The sequence below is a fragment of the Schistocerca nitens genome, chromosome 9 (assembly GCF_023898315.1).
Source record: "Schistocerca nitens isolate TAMUIC-IGC-003100 chromosome 9, iqSchNite1.1, whole genome shotgun sequence".
Classification (NCBI taxonomy): domain Eukaryota; kingdom Metazoa; phylum Arthropoda; class Insecta; order Orthoptera; family Acrididae; genus Schistocerca; species Schistocerca nitens.
The window spans coordinates 168,567,790-168,592,056 of record NC_064622.1 but is presented as its reverse complement, the minus strand read 5'-3'; the positions used below and the strand labels follow the sequence as shown (position 1 = coordinate 168,592,056).

At 39.6% G+C, this 24,267-nt stretch overlaps 1 protein-coding gene across 1 annotated transcript in view; it reads left to right on the top strand.

Annotated features, from left to right (window-relative positions):
- LOC126203092 (snRNA-activating protein complex subunit 3-like) overlaps nt 1-24,267 on the top strand; it is a 73,380-nt gene that overhangs the window by 26,563 nt on the left and 22,550 nt on the right. Inside the window, exon 3 of the mRNA XM_049937335.1 lies at nt 14,688-14,927. Within this exon, the coding sequence (XP_049793292.1) occupies nt 14,688-14,927 (240 nt within the window). The remainder of the gene's footprint in view (nt 1-14,687; nt 14,928-24,267) is intronic.

Below are 24,267 nucleotides of genomic sequence, written 5' to 3'. Positions count from 1 at the left end.
GAAAGCAGTGTCTGGGTCTGAACTGGGTCTGCAGTCTCCCTGCTGCTGCCGTCGGGCGGTCCTCGATCTCTGGGACCGCATCTTTCTCTCCAGGCTGAGTGCAGGGTTCCAAGCCTGACTAAGTTGAAGGCCGCTGTCTTTATTAATTAGATCGTCCCGTAGTCGGATTTCGATAGCCTCTTTAGTAACACAGTCCCAGAAGTAGGAGGATTGACAGAATACTTTTGTTTTTTCATAGTCTATAGTAGTATGGCCAGTCTTTATACAATGGTCAGCCACGGCTGATTTAGTGGCCTGGCGTAATTCGGTATGGCGCTTGTGTTTGCGGCACCTCTCTTCTGCAGTGCGGAATGTCTCCCCAATGTATGATTTTCCGCACTGACAAGGAATTTGATAAATGCCTGGTTTTTGAAAGCCTAGGTCACCTTTCACTGAACCCAGTATAGTCAAGGTTTTTGCAGGGTGTTGGAATTCACATTTCACATTGTGTTTCCCCACACAAGCATATCTATATACAGGGTGATTCGAAAAGAATACCACAACTTTAGGAATTTAAAACTCTGCAACGAAAAAAGGCAGAGCTAAGCACTATCTGTCGGCGAATTAAGGGAGCTATAAAGTTTCATTTAGTTGTACATTTGTTCGCTTGAGGCGCTGTTGACTAGGCGTCAGCGTCAGTTGATGCTAAGATGGCGACCGCTCAACAGAAAGCTTTTTGTGTTATTGAGTACGGCTGAAGTGAATCGACGACAGTTGTTCAGCGTGCATTTTGAACGACGTATGGTGTTAAACCTCCTGATAGGTGGTGTATTAAACGTTGGTATAAACAGTTTACAGAGAATGGGTGTTTGTGCAAAGGGAAAAGTTCTGGACGGCCGAGAACGAGTGATGAAAATGTAGCACACATCCAGCAAGCATTTGTTCGCAGCCCAGGAAAATCGACTCGCAGAGCTAGCAGAGAGCTGCAAATTCCACAATCAACTGTATGGAGAGTCCTACGAAAAAGGTTAGTTATGAAACCTGAACGTCAACTACCCGAGGCGATGGATCGGCCGCCAGGCAGCCCGTGACAGAGCACTTCATCACTGGCCTCCAAGAAGCCCTGATCTTACCCCCTGCGATTTTTTCTTATGGGGGATATGTTAAGGATATGGTGTTTCGGCCACCTCTCCCAGCCACCATTGATGATTTGAAACGCGAAATAACAGCAGCTATCCAAACTGTTACGCCTGATATGCTACAGAGAGTGTGGAACGAGTTGGAGTATTGGGTTGATATTGCTCGTGTGTCTGGAGGGGGCCATATTGAACATCTCTGAACTTGTTTTTGAGTGAAAAAAAAACCTTTTTAAATACTCTTTGTAATGATGTATAACAGAAGGTTATATTATGTTTCTTTCATTAAATACACATTTTTAAAGTTGTGGTATTCTTTTTGAATCACCCTGTATATACGCAGCAAACATCTGTGAAATACATGACAGAGGGTACCACATGGGAAGAATGACTGCTTAAATGCCTTTGTGGGTGCTGTAATTAGCCTAATCTTAATTTCGGCCAATTTGGGAGTGATATGTATGGAGCTGTGGATACATAATTTGTAGGTTCTTCATTTGACACTGGTTCTTGAAACTTTGTAAGTAAATTTTTGCAGGATAAGTTGCACTTATATTCTAGAGTCTGCCATTTCAGGTTTTTCAACATTTCTGTGACACAGTCTCACATGTCAAACGAACCTGTGACTATTGGTGCAGCTGCTCTTCTTTCATTTTCAATATCCCTGTTAGTCCCACTTGATGTGGACACCACAAACTTGAGCAGTGTTGTAGGATATGTCACACGACTGTTTTGTAAGCAGTCGCCTTTGTGGACTGACTGCATTTTTCCAGTTGGTGGCAATAAACAGGAGTCTGCCACCTGTCTTCTCTTTGGATATGACTGAGCCTTATGTAGTCATTACATTTAAAATACCTATGTACTGTTACTCCTGAATATTTTTATGAGTAGAGTGACTCCAATTGTAATTCATTGTTGTTTTAGTCTGTATTTTTTGAACTGTACAGTTTACATTTCTGAATGTTTAAAATAAGTTGCCGGTCTTTGCTCAAGTTTCACTTCTTATCAAGATCTGAATATTTACATGGTGTTTTTCAGGTAGTACTTCATTATAAATAACTGCACTATTTGCAAAAAGTCTGTGGTTACTATTAGTACTGTCTGCCTGGTTAGTAACATATAATGTGAAAAGTGTCCTCCACACAATTTCATGTGTATGCCTGAAATTAATTCTATTTATTCTTCAGTTTCAGCATACCGTTGACAGGGAACAGCAACTTTATTTAAATCCCCTAAATATTTATTAATCAGTCTGTCAACAGTTGTATTTATTTATTAGCTGACTAGTTTTGAACCCTTATATGTTCATTTTCAAGCTTAGCCCACTGAGGCTGCCTTGACAGTGCCTGACCTTAATAATACAAATTGAGTGGCAACACATGCTTTATAAATGTTAGCAGGATGAATGCCACAATCCACACATGCCTGTTGCCAAGTCAAAATCAAATTTCATTCATCTTGTTAACATTTGTAGAACGTGTGTTGCCACTCAATGTTTATTATTAAGATCAGGCACTGTCAGTGCAGCCTCAGTGGGCCAGGCTTGAAAATGTACCTTTAAGGGTTCAAAAGTAGTTGCCTAATAAATAACTGCAGCTGTTGACAAACCATTAGTAAATGCTTTAATGAATTTTACTTATGTTGATGACTCTCAAATCAAAATAGCATGCTGCTCCTTCCATACCAATACATCTTCAGTGCAGTCAAAAATTTTGTTCGATACCCATAGAACCATAATTTTGTTAATAAATGATGCTGTGGTACTGATTCAAATGCTTTTTGGAAGTCAAGAAAAACTGCATCCACCTGACTGTCTTGATCCAAGGTTTTCAGGACGTCGTGTGAGAAAACTATCAGTTGGGTTTCATGTGATAGAAGTATTCAGAATAGGTATTAGTCGCAATGGATAATGTCATGTGTTCTAGGATTTTACAACGGTGTATGCCAATCAAATTCAGTGGTAATTTTACAGATCACTTGTACAACTATTCCTATAGATGAGTGTGATGTATGAGATTTTCTGAACACTAGGCTCAGCTGTCCCTTGAAGAGTCAGTGGTATATTATGGTTGAAGTTAGCACTAACCTAGCTGCAAACTATGTATAGAATTTGACAGAAACTGCGTTAGGCTCTGGAGCCTTGCTTAATTGTAGCTATTTTAGGTGTTTCTCAGTGTTGCAGGCACTGATATCTGTATCATTCATCTTCACAGTGTTGCAAGATGTAAATTGGGACAGTGCTTTTGTATCTTCCTTAGTAAAGAAACATTTGAAAACAGAGTTCACCATTCTGTCTTTTGCTTTGCTATCATTAATTTCAGTTCCTGTATCATCCTTCAGTGTCTGGACACTAAAGTTTTGTGTGATTAACAACTTTACATATTTCCGTCTTTACAGCCAAACACTTCTAAATCAGTGGATCTGTCTGTAGACCTATGCTTCATTTCACACTTATTATGCAGTAGTCACTGTCTCTTTAGAAGTACTTTTACAGTTGCTGTATGCAATGGGGGTTCCATTTTTTACTAGGTACATTTATATCCAGTGAAAGCACATTGATTCGTGTTGGGATAGCTGTCAGTAGAGCACCTGCCTGTGAAAGGCAAAGTCTCAGGTTTGAGTCCCAGTTCAGTCCACAGTTTCAATCTGCCAGGCAGTTTCACAGCAGTGCCCACTCTGCTGCTGAGTGTATATTTGTTTGGATCCAGTGCATGGACAACTATTCTTTTAAACTTTAGTGACAATACTTCTACATGCTGGAGCCCAGAGCTAAATGTTTTATTTTCTTCTTTGAGATATGATATGACTGCCTCTTTATCTAGTTTACTGCCTACTAGTTTTAGCTGCCGTTTGTACTTAAGTAATTGTCACAGATACCAGTTTTGGTATGGATGTCCTCAGTGACATCACGGCAATTTGTTTGCTATTTTGTGTGGCTTTCCAAGCTATCTGTTGTAGTTAGTTTTCAGAGAAGGCATTTAGTAAAGCAGCTCATACATGATCAAAGTTGTTTGCCAAATTTGCCCTTTTCTACCCACAGGTTTCTCAAGACTTGCCCGAACACATACCAACAAAGTTTGTCAGTTTCACCTCTCTCTGGAAGCAGACACTGTTTGTTTTGCACAGTATTTTGACACTAGTGGGAATGACTAACAAAGCAGAAAAAGCATTTTGTGCACTGACTTTACCTTTGTGAATAAAGAAAAAAAAAGAAAACAAGGTGGTGGTCCAGGAAATGGCTGAAAATGAGAGAGAAACATATCCATGAAAATCTGCTAAAGGAAATAGTACTGTCATAATCTGATGATTACATAAACTTTATCAGAATGGACAACCAAGCTTTTAATAACTTGACTTATTTCACCCTCTCATTGGAAAAGAAAACACAAGTATGCGAAAATTTATTCTCTTCTACTTGACTGTCTAATGACAGTTCACTAAAATACCATCACCATATGCATAATAATGGAAGAACAAAAGAGCTTCAATTTTTTATTTAATTGCACTCTTGCTTATATGTTGTGCACAGAATATTTATTTTCTTATTAACCTCTTCTTGTGTAATATATGGCTGGAAAGGTGTAACACTCCATCATTTTGATAGTCGCAAGAGCTATTTTATTTTTACACCTAATTGTTGTAGAAGTTCGCAATGCAGTGCAATAAATTATGATAAAACTTTTCTGCTCAACATGTGCAGGACTACATTAATGCAGAGAAACATCCACCATCTTGTCAAATCTGCCATCAAACAATATTTCTCTTAAAACATGCTGTATGTTCGCCCAACGTAGCAAAGCTTGACAAATTGTCTAATCGTTTATGTGCAGCATATGCCTTTCCACACCCATCACCCACATCAATCAGTTCTTGGATTATTAAAGCCTCCTCTATTGATGATAATGTGATTGTGGGACAAACATACTCAGAAACTGAAGTTTTTGGTTATGTATGGGGATGAGTCTGGTGGTCAGTTGAAAGACCTAGTTAAAACTTTACATGCACCCGCCCTGAAACTGAGTCTTGCAAAAGCACCTCAAATGCAGCCTCAGTTTCTCTGAAATTGGATTTAAGTTTCTTATTTACTGGAACAAGTGCACCATCTCCACATCCCATTAGCCCATTCTTTTGATCCAAACATTTCATTGTCAATTTAGGTTTTAGGCCCATTCTCTTGTCCCAACAATCTCTTTGTTGTCAATTTTGGGTTTTAGTCAGCTTTCTATGGCAAGTATTATATGGGGTTAGCTTTTTTTTTAAGGACTTAGAGCAAACTCTGGGATTTTGTTACAAATACTTCAGTAGTTAATGGCCAGGAGTTAGACTGTTTCATCTGAGGGGGGGGGGGGGGCAGTATTTCTTTGGATCTTACATTAAAACTTTGAGTCTCGACAGCTATGCTATCTTCAATGGATGCAGAGTCACCTAAGCTAAAAGAGGTTTGTGTGAACTCCACACACACTGTCAACCCGCTGACTAGCAGCCTCTGACATGAATTGCACCCATCACCTATTTAGGGAGCCGCTAACGTCTCAGTCCTACATCATAAGAAATCACAGTGCAGCTTGTTACAGAACCTTTGAAGTCTCTTGTTTAAGCATTCTGCTTTGTTCAGAAACTGAAGACCCATCAGTTTTGGGGATAGTGTTGCCGATTGTGAACTTTATTGAAATTCCACGAGGGAAGCTGGTTTTGTCGACTTCATCTGCCAGTTTCTGAAACACAGTTCCCCGTCAGACTCCAGATGAGAGGCATTTTTTGTTCCCGTGCATGCCACAGTCTGCAGTTAGTTGCATCTTCTACTTCAACAATGTGTTTGGACTGCCAGTGATTAAGAGACCCCATATACTTTTGAGTTTACTTCCCCCTGAATTGTGTTGCAGCAGGGTTCCCAGTTGGTGAAGTGTGTGTCATTGCTTCAATTTGAGTGGAAGACAGAATGTCAGACCGCTTGCGACCTGATTGGTAGGTAGTCAGAGAGTGCACAGGATAAGGTTAAGGTTGTGGATGGGGCCGTAAACAGTTACTGTGAGTTGCACAATCAAACACGCAACTTTATTTTTCTAAGAACCACTTATTCACACGTTGGCTTTAGGATCACAACTAAACAATACAGCTGAAGGCTGGGTTAAAGAAAACTTAAGATGCTTTCTGGGCTGAAGGCCCAAAACCACACAGCGAACAAGAACGGCTTAGAAATCAAAAGCAATTAAAAATAGAAGGTAAAATTTAAAAAAAAATGCAATGAAAATAATTAACGATTGAAGGCCTACACTACACGTCTGAAGGACAACTATAATTAAGGCACATTAATAAACAATTTTTTTAAGCAAGAAAATTTCCTTTCAAACTTACAACAGAATGGCCGAAGCCTGATTAACTTATTGCAGGGCTGCAGGCCACAAACAAATTTGAAACCACAGCTGAAGACCTGAACAAGTCAGATAACTAATTTAGAATAAATCCTTTTAGAGAATACACACGGCTGAAGGCCTTATTAAGGGGTTCATGCAAATCCTTGGCTGAAGGCCACAAATAACACAAAGAACAACTAAAAGCTTAGGGCTGGATTACAAAAAATTCAGATAGAACAATTTATAAGGATAAAAAGATTTTTTAAAAACAATCAATGCTCAAAATTTGAGTTTAACATGGCTGAAGGCCTTTATGTAAAATAAAAAAAAATAAAATTGAACTAATACATGGCCAAAGGCCACGCACAATGCTTCAACTAAGATGTAAATCACTATTTAAAACAAACAGAACAAGTGGTGCTCAGAAGTGTTCCAAGGATCAGCCTGGGAAGGTAGCTCAAACGTAAGGTGAGGTGAGACAGTCATCCAAGAGTTGAAGTTGCGTAATCAGATGGCAACCCAAACTAGGGGCAGCCCAAGGACCAACCAACAATTTAACCAATTCCCTTCCATTCGACCAACGGAACAATGATGGAGAATATCGGCCAAGGATGAGAATACGAACAGCATTACGCCTCCAGAAATCGGCGTTGGAAAACAGCCATGGGAACAATAGCCACTCTAAGCAAAATATGAACCAAACCACTTAGAAGGCTGTCGAACTACACGCTGTGCTGGACAGCAACAACATGACAAGAAAAAGGCACGCTGCCGACAAACTATGCTAACGACCAGAGCAGGTAACTGGAGCGTTAACGGCCACAGGGCAGAAAATACCACTGGTGCACTTCACTGATGAGTAACAGTCAATTTAATGATTAAACACAACATAGGAAGACGGCTGCAAGATTTTGCTGACTCCAACACATCATACGATGCTGCTGGCCCAAACAGCCAAGGGGGCCACAGCCCGCAAATGAACGAAGAGAAGTCACAATAGTTGAAGTTTCATAACAGATTAACTGATCACTCAACTTCAGCGTCTAGGTTCAATGGGCAACGAACTTATTGCTCTCGCAGCTAGCGCCTCACGATCCGACAGCGCATGCACATTGCCAGCGGCCCAAGTCTGGCCTCGCACCATGGAGACTTGCTTTATGCTCCATCCGAACTGACTCACTCCATCCAATGTGCAGACAGCATTACAATAAATGATCAGTCAAAACCACAAGGTACACACGGTTTAGCGTAAACACTCCCACAAACAACTCAAACAGTACTAAAACCATTCACTGAGCAACAACAAGGACAAATAAAGAGTCGACACACACAGAGAACCCAGAAGCAGTCAGAAGACCAAATACATGTCGCCCGATGAGACAACCGACTGAACAACCAACCAACGGTCGTCCCTGCTCAAGTCTCCTTCCATCTGACAGTGCACGTGTGTCGCCAGCGGTCGGGCGAGTACTGGCTGTGCAGACCTCACAGGAACTCATTCCCTACTGAACTCACTGCACACCACAACCCGGAAATACTAGTGGTTGCTCCGAAGGTAGTATGACAGTTCTCTTATTGATAGCACTGTTGCTACCACTCATGGGCAGGAGGCCAGCAACTCAGTAACGCCAGTGAATCAAATAAGTAACAGGACAGCAGTACCGCAAAGACAAGATGTCAAGTAATAAACGGCACAAACACGAGTCGCGAACGGCTCAACCTCCCCCCCCCCCCCTCAAACATCAAACTGGGGACCACATGCCAAAATGAAATTGACCGGAAGCTCCTTAATTAAACAAAAGACAATGGCCATGAGAAAGCCGCAAGTGAGACACTCGCTGGGACCCACCCATGCAGAGGGAACACCTGCCCACTGGGCACCCAACATCCCTGCACCAGGAAGGGACTGATCTAAGTCCCCCGAGATGACCAACCCAGGTACTGTTGCTAGCTCAACAACGAAAAGAAGCGAGATACTAACTCGAAACCAACCAGGCACAGGGAACACATGCCGATAGGCAACCCGACATCACTGCAATGAAGAAGGTACCAAGCTAAGCCTCACAAGATACTACTTCAGAACTATTCGAAGTTGACAGCGGAAAGAGATACCAGAATTTGAGGCAATAAGATGATGTCTTTGAACTAATGCATTAACTGTGCCTGCACCCTGTCTGACTGACTGCCATTAGATTGAGTGCCTTCCAAAACAAACTGTGTCTTCAAGGCCCCTAATGGCCTTAAACAAAACTCAAGAGCTGCTTCTGTCTCAACCACCACGTCTGGTTTGGCAGAACAGAGCGGATCAGGTTATAGTTGTGGAAAGGGGCCAAAATCAGTTACTGTCAGTTGCACAAAACATACAAACATTATTTACCAAAAACACTTAATCACACATGCCGTTAAAAGTATTCAGACCAATATGGCTGAAGGCCCGGACACAAGTTATTAAAATTGCCTTAAGGAATACACAAGGCTGAAGGCCTTAGTTACAAAATTTGACATAAAAACTCAGCTGAAGACCACACACTGGAGATAAAGAACTGAGGGCTTAAGGCCCGGGAACAAGAATTTCAGATAGAGAAGAAAATTTTAAACAAGTGACTTCAAATTTTAATTTAAGACAGCTGAAGGCCTTATCTTAAAATATTTCATGTAAAATTTGGCTGAAGGCCACATACTGAACATAGAACAACTCAAGGCCTAAGGCCTGGATAATAATAAGGATTTCAAGTGGGCAAAATCCCCTTTCTTAAAAAAAAAAAGTTTAGACAAGAATCTTCCAAGTTTTAATTTAACATGGTTGAAGGCCTTATCTTAACATTAAAACAAACCAAATTAATAGATGGCTGAAGGCCTCGCACAGTACTTGAAACTAAAAGAAAATCACAATCTAAAACAACAGAACATTGGTGCTCAGAAGTGTTCCAAGTGTCAGCCTGAGGAGGTAATGCTAACATAAGTTTAGGTGAGACAGGCAGCCAAGCATAATACTAAATAATCGGATGGCAACTCGACCCAGGGACGGCTGTAGGACCAACCAACAACCTAATAAATTCCCTTCTGCCCGACCAACAGCACGACAACAGGAATATCACTGAGGACGAGGATACCAGCAGCTCTACGTCTTGAAAATTGGCGTCTAAATACAGTCAAGACACAATAACCATTCAGAAATATGAAAAACACCAAAGGCTGTCGAACTACACGCCGTGCCAGACAGCATCAATATGGCGACGAAAACACACTGCCAGAAAACTACGCTAACGACCAGGGCAGGTAATTGGAATGTTAACGGCCAAAAGGCAGAAGATACCACTGGTGCACTTAACTAATAAGTATCAACCAATTCAATAGTTAACCACCAGACAGGAAGATGGCTGCAAAATTTCGCCAACTCCAACACACCATACGTTGCTGCTTGCAGGAATGGCCCAGAAAGCAACAAACGGCAATGAACGAGGAGATGTCACAGCAGTTGGGGTTTCATAACAGGTTTACTGAGCACTCATCTTCAGCGTCCAGGCTCGGTGGGCGACGAAATCTGTAGCTCTCGCAGCTAGCGCCTCAAAAATCCGACCACGCATGCACACCGCCAGCGGCCCCGGCCTGACCTTGCACCGCGGAGACTTGCTCGCTGCTCTGTCCCAACTGACCGACTGCCACATACATGACACACTGAAATATAGCGGTCACACCAAAGATGGTACAGCAGTACTAGTATCAATAAGCGCTGCTGCTGCCACTGACGGAGGCAAGTCAGCAACTCGTTATGGCAGTAACTCAGGGAGAAATAAGATGCCACTCAATTGTGACAGATGTCATAGAACAAAGCATCAATGTGAGCCAGCCACGGCTCAGTCAGACTTGTTTGGAGGGATGGGTGTAATACCCTGTGTTCTTCCTCATCTCTGCCTCCTCTATACAGGGCATTTAGACCTACCAATGACACACCTCTCTCAGTCAAGTGGATGAGAAGTGATAGATGTTGTACTCCCAGCAGAAAAGACAGTATCTATTGGAGAGGCTAGTTCTTGAGGTACTTCGATATCCCTGGTGCTTGACTGACCATCAGCAGTTTGCCAAAAACACCCATTCAAAGCAGCTTCAGTCCCTTTTGAGCAGTCAGTGATTTTCAGCTGCTTACAAATAGCAACTAACTCAACCCGTGCCCAAGAACAGCAATCACAATGGGTCTGCATTTTGACTGGTATGCTGTTTTTTATGTAAATTGGTCTCACTGATATTGTTCTGACTTCATGATCTGTTACATCACAGGGATTACTAGTTCTGTTTAAGATTTGAAGCTGCAACACTCAAATGTGAGATAAAATTTACAAATTCCCTTTGTGTCTCCAACTTCTATCAAGATTATGCTCACTAGTGCTGTCAGTGTACACTACTGTTGGAGGGAGACAGTTATGTTCACAAAACATTATCTCATAAGGGATAAATTTGTCACAGTCATAAAATTTCAGACACTGACTCATAACAAACAGATAAGTGCACGGAAGAAACTGAAAATACTGTTCTCATGCAGTTCAATAAAGGAGAAAAGATTTTCTAAAAAGATAATGTTGCAACAGCTTATAGAATGCACAACTGGCGCTCATAATTTACTAAGAAGTAAGTTACATACCTCACACATACCATAGGCCTCCAAAAATTCTCAAAAATGTGCGCTTCACTATGTAAACACACAATGGAATTTTGGAACGATTCTTTTTGAACCAGGACATTGTTGCGAAAGAAGAATCATAAATTCAATCTACAGTTGATGATATAGTGTGAATTTTGTGTAGCACTTCTTTATAATTGAAAATATATAATATGTCGTGGCACTCAATAGTCTTGACATAATCAGTAAAGTGTGGGAAAGTGACATGAACAGTAAAATATTAAAAGCTAGTATTTAGAATTGAGTGTATCTGCCACATACAGTGTCACTTAAAGGAAAATCCAGAAGTTGGTTTATAGACAGTAAATAAATAACAAAAGGCATGGATTTTTTACTTAATCAAATTCTTGACATCTCCTACAGTGGCATCCTGAAGACAAACACTGCAGCGTCAGTTTATCACAGTCAAAAAGGAAAATTATGGAGCACCAGCAAGCACATCTTTCTCTTGGTGCTGCTAACAATGAACAGTGCATTTTATGTCTTTGTATTCCCTATAAGAAGGCTTCCCAAACTTCAGGCCTGATTCTCCTGGTGATAAGACTTGCATCATCTAAGGAGCCACTGGTGTTGTGTCCCGAGATCTTTAAATTTTTTATATTCCTTTCCCAGCATAGGTAAAATTCAATCATTTAATATTTGTTGAGACAAAAATATTTTCTTCATATTTCAGTTCACTGGACTCGCATTCAGGAGGACGATGGTTCAATCCTGTTCTGGCCATCCTGATTTAGGTTCTCTGTGATTTTCCTAAATTACTTCAGGCAAATGCTGGGATGGTTCCTTTGAAAGGGCACAGCCGACTTCCTTCCCCATCCTTCCCTAATCCGATGGGTCTGATGACCTTGCTGTTTGGTCCCTTCCCCCCAAATCAACCAACCAATCATATTTCAGTTATACATCATTTATAATCTCCATTTGTTGCCATGTTCTTACGTACAGCTTGTTTCGACAGCAAAACAGATTTCTTCTACTAGCACACACTACATTGAATCAATCATATTCAAATTAATTGCTAAAATTATTTGAAGAAATAAATGATGAATTAGCAAAACATAAGAGAATATGTTTCCTGAAAGAATATTAAACAGTTGAATTTTATCTATGCTGGGAAAGGAATTTGATAGCTTTAAAAAATCTCTGGGACACAATACTAGTGGAAAACCAGAGTTTGAACTTAATTACTGAAAAACTTTGTGCCATTGAATTGCATAAACAAAATGCAATGGATGTAACTGTATTTGTAGTGTCTAATGCACAGAAAAAGAAGTCATAAGAATGAGCAAAACAAAAATTTCCGAATAATAAATGTAAACAACTAGGTCACTGTGCAGCGGAGTGTCAACTGAATGCTCTTGACTGCAGTAGCACATGGCAGGAAGAGAAGACAACTGGAAAGGCCATATTTACTTCACACACCATGGGTTCATCTACTAGGAATTGCACTGACATAAATAAATGATTTTGTGATAGTGGCGACATGAAGCATATCACTATGAAGAAACAGTATTTTGTTTTGTACAGTGCTAGAATGAAAAATATTTCATATGTGCCTGATGCAGGTGCTCATATGGTCGCAGCCAGAGCCGCTGCATGTAACTGCTGCAGCAAAATTTTTTACTATAAAAGTGTTAGAATTCAGGAAAAGGCCAGCGACAACATCGTCATGTTGGGCTGTGTGAAAAGTGGGCTTTACATGTTGAATATGCCTGTTGTTAGGCCAGAAAAGTCATTTGGAGGTGCTTGGTATTATAAATGTTTTAATGATGATTCCAGTCCATATTTTAAATCATACTGGAAGGTCTTCCATTCCATTCCAAACAACTTTTCCATAAGAGCTGTGGTACAAGAAAGAAAGAAAAAAAGTACTTGATCACCTCAGAATTTTTGACACAGGTTGCTGTGTTCATATAAACAAAAAAAAAAAAATATTCAATGTTTGATACAAGGCTGTCTTTGGACAGTTTGTTGGACATGTCAGTGAGAAAGATGGATTTAGATTCTGGATACCTTCCAAAAATAATGTGATGTTGATTCTTCATGTAAAATTTAAGCTGAAAACAGTTTGTAATTCCCATTGTGATCATATTAAATTTGATATTCCTTGGCAATCCAGAAGAAGTCACTGTGAAGAAAAATTTAATGCACTTGATCCCGGAGAAAGTAACATAGAATCAACAGAATTCCGTAATGAAGAAGCCTCTGAATTTTCTGGTGAAGATAAACTGGAAAACAGAAGACAACAAAGAAAACCAAACGGATAGTGTGTGGTGAGTTCTTGATGCTAACAAAAGCTAGTGCTTTGAATGTAAAGATCCATACAGTGCTTTTTTGCCGTTCAGTCGAATAGAAAGGAGAAGTGGATGCAACCTGTCAGTGAAGAAATAGAGGCGCTAAAGAGTGTTAGTTGAATGTCCCACAAATGTCAAGGTGTTGCAGAATCACTGGATTCCAAACCAAAAAGTTGCAGTTGGTAGAAGCACTTGCTTCAAAGCCCCATTAGTTGCTAAGTGATATTTTCAGAAACCAGGAACTGATTGCGAAAATGCAGAGAGTCCTGTTGTATTTTATGATACCATTAGAGTTTTGCTAGTGGTACCTGCTTTAAAGAACATGGTGTTGAAACAGTGTGAAGATAGCCTTTTTGAATGGAATGCATCAAGATAGTGAATGTAGAACAACCACAAGGCTTTTAAGGTAATATACATCAAGCGTCTCTCTTGGAATAGGGGCTCTGTTGACTCAAATAAGCCTTAGACTGCTGGGACAAACGTTTTATGAGAGTCTTGAAGTAAGTGGGTTTTCAAACAGTGCTGCAGATCCTTGTTGGTTTTATTGCACGATGAAAATAGACTTCATGTGTCAATTTATGTTGATGGTGGTCTAATTGTTTGCAAGTACAGCTTTCCCAAAATACTTAACATGAATTTGACATAACAGTGGGTACTATTGACAGTTTCCATGGCTCACCCCTCTGCACCCTTCTCTCCACCTCCCTCATCCCTTTTCACCTCCAGGCACTGACATTTGGCCTATAATTATTTCATATCAAGTGCTCATTTTGTACTAGTGCATTAGACAATAGCCAGAGATTTAAACAGATTGTTATTTCATTCAAATGACTTCATAGATTTCTAGTTCATTTTTTATCCTTTTAAACATACTGGAGATTATGATGGGAGTAAAACTAATTTATCAAGGGATTGTTATGCTAGTAAACCTTTGGAAAAAGGCTATTTTAGATCACCTTTCCATTTACTGAGAAAATAGGCTTTAACGGAAAAGAAAAAGTAGGAAGCCTAATTCAGATAAACAAGTAGCAGCAACAAAAAGGGGTGCCCTCAAGTGGTATTTGTGAGATATCAATGTTGGTTAATGGCACCAGAATTAAGATTTCTCAAGGTGATATAGAAATTCTCATTTAAGCAGTCTCTCCCCACAGCGAACATATTTTTATGCACACTTCAGCCATCTAATAATGTGCATAAGTTCCTCCTATGCCTTTGTGTCCATTATTGATTTGGTTTATATTTCCTACAGACTAAACCAACACCTGAGGATGATCTTCGATCTTATGATGATATTGTAGCTGTTGTACATGTTTATGAGCCATTCAAACATACTGACACCAGGCATGGAAGAGGTATATTTGCTGAAATACAGCTCCTTGGGAAGCAAACTTTGGCTGACCTCAGAGACAGGATAATCTGTCCAAAGGATCTCGAATGCCCTGGTGATGTCAGTGAGAGTGCTGTAGCAGCTCAGGGAAAAAAAGGAAAGGTAAGAAGCTGTACTGCATATTGCAATGAATCTGTATTTGTTTTTTGCATAATCCTCAGTGTGAATAAATACAGATGCAACCTACTACAGTTGTAGCAAGTAACTTTTCATAGTGTTAATTTTGCATTAATCTGGCTAATTTAGTAATTGCCAAAACACCTTAACTCGCGCACAGGCATGCTTGATACATTTCAAAATACTGAAGGGGATTTATACTGATGAAATAAATTGCCAACAATGACAACCTTATAAATAATGTAGTCTCTCTTTAATCAAGAACTGGTTTAATTCATTCATGCATATTCTGTAGTGATTAAAGACATATATATATTATACAGTGTTTGGGGTTAGTGGCATTACCTGTTGCTGTGCTGCGTGTTAGATATTTTGACAATTAATGCCACTTGTGAACTAACACAATTAGAATACCAAAATATATTGCTGTTTTTTCAGCAGTTACTAGAATTTATTGTTACACACACACACACACACACACACACACACACACCAGACTGAAGATACTGTCGAAGAGTAGCCAAAGGATAACATACTCTGCCTGTCTTTGATTTTCTAATTGCTGCCATAGGCTGTTGAAAATTCATAATTCCATTCTGATGAAAGAAGTAATAAGTCTTAATACAGGGTGTACATAAAGTCTGGGAACACTTTCCATTTTTTATTGCACAAAAACCAAAAATTGTACAGATGTCATACATATGTCATTTTGAAGAGAGGCCCTGAAGTGTTGTTCCCGCCCCCATGTATACTGCCACAGCATAGTGTGGTAATTTTTCTGATAGTCAGCGCTAGTCGCAGTCATGGTGGATTCAGGTGCAGAGCGAGCTTTCAGTGTGTTGGAGTTCGACAAAAGCAAGTGTGCTACATCTGTTCAACGGTTGTTTAGAACCAAGTACAGTAAGAAGCCACCAACAAGGAAGGCCATCTTTTAGCAGGATGGGGCTCCACCCCATTTTCATCATAAAGTTCATGGGTACATGAACACGGAGCTGCCGCATCAATGGATCGGCCATGCTACAGAAGGGGACAGCTTTTTCATGAAATGGTCTTCCTGATCACCAGATCTCACTCTGTGTGACTTTTTTTCTGTGAGGACACATTAAAGATCTGGTGTATGTACCGCCTCTACCACATGATATAGCAGAGCTCCAGGAGAAAATATGGGAAGCGAATGCAACAGTCGACGATGCCATGCTGGGACAAGTATGGCAAGAATTTGATTACCATATTGACATCTGCTGGGTGACTCATGGTTCACATATTGAATGTTAGTAAAGAAAAAAAAATCAGAATTTCTCTTCAAAATGCAATATGTATGACATCTGTACATGTTTAGTTCTTGTGCAATAAATAATTGAAAGTGTTCCCAGATTTTATGTACACCCTGTATTTTAAATGTCTGTAACTGCTCGACATCTTCTATCATTTGTAGAGAATTATTCTGAATTTGTCAGTAACTACACCGTATAATAGCTTTTACATGTTTTAGCAATGGCTTTTTTTTTGTCATGTCATCATTTCTCCATTTCAGTAGCCCAGGTGTTGTTTACAAGTGCTCCCCATTTTTGTCTGTCCATCTACCATTCTCCTCTCAGAACTGCATCCCAGTTGACTCTTCTTGTTCCTACTTTGTATTTCACTTGGTCCAGCCATCTTTCTTGGTCACCCTACCAGTCTTCTGCCGATCACAACTGTCTGTAGCCATTGTTTTGCTATCCTCCCCTCGTCTATTCATTTGACATAGCCAAGCCATCTCAAATGGGCCTTGTCACTTTTTGTTTCAAGCAGGTGTTCACTCCAGCTCCCCCCTCCCCCTCCCTTATTTTTTCATCTCTTACCATATCCTTCCTAGTTATCTGAACTGCAGTTCATGAGAACTTCTTTTCTGTGGCTTGCAGTTTGTTGTTGAGTTGCCTGGTTGTTGTGCAGGTTTCTAGGCCATATGTCATTAAGGGGGTAAAGTATTACTGATGGAGAGTCTGTTTTGAACTTAAGGGGACTTGTCCGTTCAATTGTGGATTTTAAACTTGATGATAGGACAAAGCTGATTTTTGAGTTTGGTTATTAATCTCCTGCCCTGTGCTGTTATCACTGGACATAATGCACCCAGGATATTTGCAGTGATCTGCTGTTTCCAACTTTGTAGCTTCTGGCCTTATATTTTTCTTTCACATTTTGCCTGTTGATTCACATTGCGATCATTTCTTTGTGTTACCTCAAATGGCTACATTGTCTGCAGATGCAAATTTATTGATCTCCTTCCTGTTGTTGTGCTTCATTGCTTTTGTAACTTCATCCATGTTAGTGAAAAAAGGTAATGGGGGAAAGACACTGCCTTGCTGAACCCCTTCATTGTTTGGAACAAGTAAGAATGTAAGATTTTCTGTATGTAAGCAATTGCAGCAGCCTTTGTAAAGCATTTGAACATAACGAATTACGCTTTTGGGTCCATTTTGTTTTTTAGGCTTTACCATACGGTCTTCCCTGGGACATTATCAAATACTTTTTTGAGATGTAAAAGAACAAGTTTTAAGTCTTTCCTGTCTCCCAGATCTTCTCTAACAACATACTGAGTACAATTATGAGACACACAGTTGCACAGCATTCTCTGAATCCATACTACTCTTCCCGTAGCTGTGCTATTATTTTCCCCATCTTTCTGTAGATTCCCCATCCTTCCATATTGCACCTGTTACCCTATTACTAGTGGACCAACTGCTTTGATCATGTCTGCACTGACTTTGTCAAACCCTATCAAATGTTTTTCAGGCACGCTATGAAGTGTGGACTCTCCTGATCAGCTTTACCATTATAATTGAAAATAGCCTATGGGTTTCATTATTGGAGACTTCTACTGTATTACTGTATAGAGTTTCAAAAGAGGATTTCAAAATATTCTCTTTCGTGATTGTGTTGCTATCTGGTTTATCTATTGCTGTTATGTATTAATTGTCTTTTCTTTTTTCTTATTGTTCGATAGAGTAATCAGTTCTAAACTTTGCTGTCCTGGTCAAGTTCGTCTGTGAAATCAGTCAGAGATTTCTATATTTCTTTGATCACAATTGTTTTTACTTTAAGCCTCTTTCAGCTGCCATTTATTCAACAGTGTTTAGCAGATTGTAGATGTAGAAGTAGATATTTGTGTTCATTTACTCTTAATTCATTTATTCTGATATACTTGTGCATTTTTATCTCTGGATTTCTTGGCTTCATTTTTATTATTTCACAGCCCTCTTCACCATATCATCCCACCAAGGGGGTATCCTTTACCTTTATTTTACTGCCACATTTTCCAAATACTTCTGCTGGAACTCCAACAACGCTTTCTTTGAATCTAATCCACTTGGTATTCCCTTCTTGTTACATTTCTGATGGTAACTTATTGTCCACTTTCTTTGTGTGTTGAACTTATTTCTCTGTCTTTCTTAATTCCCATGTCTTTATTTTTGGTTCCCTGGATTTCTGAAGTCTGTGAACTCCAGATGTTTAAATGCTGTAAGGAGAAATTTGCGGTATTGTTCAGACTTTCACTTGGTGTAACTCTGACATCACATATTATCTTCCCTGCTTCAGTGTCTGATATGATTGAGATGGGTAGCGACATCAGGATAGCACACTGCAAGTTCTCTGGTGGGATAAAATCCCCTCTTTGTCACAAAGTTTTGTGTCATGGCTGAGAGAGCCACACCAAATAAATGTGCCCCAGGCAGCAAGAAATAATGAACTTTGTATGTACTCACAAATTAATCCTTACAAGGCTGACATCAGTGTGGACATACTTCTGGAGAGCGGCAGAGCTCGAGGACGGTCCAGAAGACGGGTACCAGCAACATACATGCTCGTAGCCAGTTAAAAGTAGACATGGACATCTGCTGTGGATAGATGGCTCCCTCAGATGGATCAATGACATGGCCAGCATAGGAGTAAGTATCGATGAGTTGTGCATGGACATGCCGCGAGTGTGACCAAAGTTTCTCCAAGTGTGGAGAACTCAAAACAAGATGAGGAGTGATAGCTTGGACCCAACTCCAATCGTATGATATTTTTTGGGCAACAGAAACTCCTATTGAGGAACTGGCTGTTACAGTTGGCACTATGGCCTGGGCTTACTCCTGGTGCAAAATGGCTCTTGTTGGCTGGGCCACCTCCTTCATAATCATCCCAGTGGATGAATACTTGCATGATATCAGAGGTCACATGATCAGCAGAAGAGTAACCAGTACCCATGATTGCAGCACTACTTGTAGTGACTCTAGCAATGAAGCTGATGCCACATGTTACTATGGCGACGGTGGGAGATTCTTTTGATAATGCGCATGGTAGGGTTGTTCTGTTTACCCAAGCCTTCCTTGGTGGTTTTCCAACAGCTTGGAGAAGCAGCAACCCTTAATAAGCGTCTGTGTTGCATACTGGTGAATCCCAGGTGGATACTATAGGGAGAGAGGGAATACTACACACTACATAATACAGACTTTAAAATAGAGAACAAGAACTTTACTTTGTTTTTTGGTCATCAGTCTCCTTCTGACAGGTTTTATGCAGTCTGCCATGAATTCCTCTCCTGTGACAACCTTCTCATTTCAAAGCAGCACTTACAACCTACATTCTCAATTATTTGCTGGATGGTTCCAATCTCCATCTTCCTCTAATATTTTTACCCTCTGCAGCTTCCTCAAGCACCATTGAGGTTATTCCCTGATGTCTTAACAGATGTCCTATCATCTTGTCCCTTCTTCTTATTTGTTTTTTTCATATATTCGTCTCCTCACTGATTCTGCAGCGACACTCCTTATTTCTCCTTACCTTATCAGTCCATCTAATTTTCAACATTCTTTCTGTAACAACACTTCTCAAATGTGTAGATTCTCTTCTGTTCCGGTTTCCCCACCATCCACCTTTTACTAACACACAATGCTGTGTTCCAAATGTACATTCTAAGAAATTTCTTCCTCAAATTAAGGCCTATGTTTGATACCAGTAGACTGCTCTTGGCCAGGAATGACATTTTTGCCAGTGCTAGTCTGCTTTTTATGTCCATCTCGTTCTGGTCATCCCTCTTGGTTCTTGTACAGATTGTATATCATCCATGTTTCCATATAGCTTACCCCTGTTTTTCACAGAATTTCAAACATCTTGCACCATTTACATTGTCGAACATTGCTTCCATATCGACAAATTGTGGGAGTGTCTTGATTGTTTTTTCTCAGTCTTGCTTCCATTATCAATCACAATGTCAGAACTGCCTCTCCAGTGCCTTTACCTTTTCTAAAGCCAAACTGATCATTGTGTAATGGATTCTCAATTCTCTTTTCCAATTTTCTGTGTATTATTCTTGTAGACTCGAGAGCTGTTAAACGATTATTCAATAATGCTCTTACTTGTCGGCTCTTGCTGTTTTCGGAATTGTGTGGATGATGATTTTCCAAAAGTCTAATGGTATATCGCCAGTCTCGTACATTCTACAGACCACCTTGAATAATTGTTTTGCTGCCCCTTCCCTCAGTGATTTTAGAAATTCAAGTAAGTGTTATCCATCCCTTCTACCCTATTTTATCTTGTGTCATCCGAAGCTCTTCTAAATTCTGATTGTAATACTGGGTCCCCTATCTGTTCCTTGTCAATTCCTGTTTCTTCTTCAGTCACGTCATCAGACAAGTCCTCCCGTCATAGAGGCCTTCAGTGTACTTTTTCCACCTACCTGCTCTCTCCTCTGAATTGAACAGCACTTGGAATTCCCATTACACTCTAAATGTTACTGCCCTTGCTTTTATTTTCGCCAAAGGTTGTGTCGTCTTTTCTGTATACTGAGTCATTCCTTCAGACAGTCATTTCTTTTTCAATTTTTTCACCTGTTTCATGCAGCTATTTCACCTTAGCTTCCCTCCACTTCCTATTGACTTCATTCCTAAGTGACTTGTATTTCCGCATTCTTGAATTTCCATGAACATTTTTGTAGTTCCTTCTTTTGTCAATCAACTGAAGTGTTTCTTCTGTCACTCATGGTTTCTCCTCAGTTACCTTCCTTGTACTTGCATTTTTCTTTCCAACTTCTTTGACTGCAGATTTTAGAAATGCCCATTCCTCTGTAACTGAACTGCCTACTGAGCTATTCTTTATCACAGTATCTACAGCCTCAGGGAACTTCAAACGTACCTCTTAATTTCTAAGTATTTCCCTATGCCTCTTTGTTGTGCATTGATTCTTACTACCTAGTCTCTTAAACTCTAGCGTACTCTTGATCATTACTAAATTGTGATCTGAGTGTGTATCTGCTCCTTGGTAAGCTTTATAATCTGATATCTTTGATTTTGGAATCTCTGCCTGACTGAGATGTAATGCAAGTCAATTTTCCCATATCTCCTGATCTTTTCCAAGAACGAGCATACTTCCTCCTGTTGTGATTCTGAGAAGAGTATTCGCTATTACTAGTTGAAATTTACTGCAGAACTCAATCAGCGTTTCTCCTCTCTCATTCCTACAGCCAAGCCAATATTCTCCCATAACCTTTTCTTGTACACCTTCCGCTACAACCAAATTACAGTCCCCCATAACTATTAGATTTTTGTCTTCCCTTATGTGCTGGATCACCTGTTCAGTATCTTTATTTACTTTCTCTCTCTCTCTCTCTCTCTCTCTCTCACTCTCACTCTCACTCTCACTCTCCATCTTCCGCTTGTGACATCCGCATGTATACCTGAACTATCGTTGTTGGTGTTCATTTGCTGTTTATTTTAATGAGAACAACCCTGTTGCTGAACTGTTCACAGTAACTCACTCTGTGCACTACCTTGCTATTCATAACAAATCCTACTCATGTTATACCATTTTCTGCTGCTGTTGATATTATCCTATACTCACCTGACCAGAAATCCTTGTCTTCTTCCCATTTCACTTCATTGATCTGTACTATGTCTAAATTGAATCTGAATGTTTCCTGTTTCATATTTTCTACCTTCCCGACCAAGTTCAAACACTACACACTCATTTCAGAATGAGACTTAAATGATTGTGTAATTATATATAGACACTACACATTATGTGAGGTGAGATGGTGTAGTAGTTAAGACAAATGTACCTCTGTTCAGAAGGAGTGGGGTTCAATTCTTCTTCCAACCATCCTGGTTTGTTTTCTATGGCGTACCTAAATCACTTCAGGTGAATGTGAGAATCTTCAACTTTTGTAGTCCTGTCTTCCTCAGTTGCGTGTAATATTACGGTATATTGATAATTTTTACTTATGGACTGTCTGCAAACGATGGCTGTCGTCGTGGAAACTACCATTGGGGACTTCATAGTTGACCTATTTACAACAGAACGGCCAAATACATGCTTGAACTTCTTGAAACTCTGCCGAATAAAATACTACAACTTCTGTTTATTTCATTCAATACAACACAACTTTATAGCACAGACGGGGGATCCGACTGGGTCTGGAAAAGGTGGAGAATCTGTTTACAGCAAAATTCACGGAGAAAATGCCAAGTATTATGAAGGGGAATTAATGCCTAAATTGAAACATGATATGGCAGGTCTGTTGTCAATGGTCAGCTGTGGAAATAACATGTTTGGATCACAGTTCTTCATAACCCTCGCAAAGGATCTTCAGTCCCTGGATGGTGAGCACTGTGTGTTTGGAGAGATAGCAGAAGGTCACGAAATTCTTCTAAAGTTGAATGAAGCAATTTGTGATACAGAACATAGGCCTTACCAAGATATAAGGATCACTCATTTGATGTGGCATTTAGAGTGTGTATTTGACAACTCATATTAATCATGTAAATAATATACTGTCTGGAACCTGTTCGGTTAGAACAAAAATCTGTGAACATTGTAGTGTTAGTCAGTTTTATACATTACATTGATAAAAATTGTTGCTTGAAAACACACATTTCCTTTTTTTATCTTTAGTTATACAGTAAGATGGGCAGCACAATTGTAGAAGTTTCATTTATATTGCTGTTGACAGTAACTGCTTAGAAGCAGTGGTAGTTCCATGAGGGTCTTGTTGTGTATGTCCATATTTAATGTTCTGTTCTACTTTCTAAAAATTCTTGAAAGCTGGCTGTAGATGAGAGTAGTATGTAATTTGTTATATATTTGTGATGATTTAAATTTATCACTACAGATTAAAAACTAAATTTCTTATTTCATGAGAGTTATTTTGCTTATGGTTTAAAGAACTGGATTATTTTTGCAGTTCAAATAAGTATACAAACAACTAATGTTATAAACCTCCCATATAATGTTATATGTTGTTCATTTAAAATTGGAATTTATGCAGTTGCTGATACTGGCCTAATGTGTCAAAGCCAACTGATAATTAAATACTGTAAACTAAATATTAATATATTCTATAGAGTGTTGACATGAAAATAGTATTCTTATGAAGCTGAATATAGTTTGATGTGGCATTTAGAGTGTGTATTTGACAACTCATATTCATCATGTAAATAATATACTGTCTGGAACCTGTTTGGTTAGAACAAAAATCTGTGAACATTGTAGTGTAGGACTTGTCCTAAAAGAGTTTTTGGGGAGGCTGGTGTTTACATTAATTGTAATCACATTTCATCTTCAGAGTTTCTTTTTGGGTAAGATATGAACTCAATATCATAAATTGGCTATTTACAGCTGCTAGTGTTTTATATCCAATAAGATTTGAATGTACCACTGATGATGCCTTGCAGAAAATAAAGGCGAAACGCGTATGGCACTAAAATTGTGTTTTATTCAGTTGCTGTCAGACAGTCCATAAGTAAAAATTATCAATATACCGGAATGTGAGAATGGTTCCTTATAAAGGTTGTGGTCTATTTCCTATCCCATCCTAGTCCAATTCCGAAGTAGACGAGAGAGCATTTCAAGTGGTTTTATGTGTAGGAATAATGGTATACATTTCAACTCTTTTCAATAATATATCAATTTCCTGGACTTATCAAGAGTCAGAATGCAGATTAAATTCATGCAAGTCAGAGATTAAACTTCATTGTCTGCACCATTCAATACAGAAGTCTGATTTTGGTTTTGCATTTTGTGCTACCCAGTTGATGACAGCAGCCAGAGCCCATACAGTTTACTTCTGTATTTAACCAGGTTGTTGGTGGAAGACTGTGTGTGTGTGTGTGTGTGTGTGTGTGTGTGTGTGTGTGTGTGTGGCAGACTGTCAGTGAATGTTACACCAAAAACAACTGTGAGAAGTGTAGTTTGCAACACACAACTCTTACCCACCCACGTTTATTTTTTTCGGCCTCTGAAAAATGTGACTTGTTGTGTTATCCCATATGTATTCTCAGGATCCTATGAACACAGTATAGAACCTCAT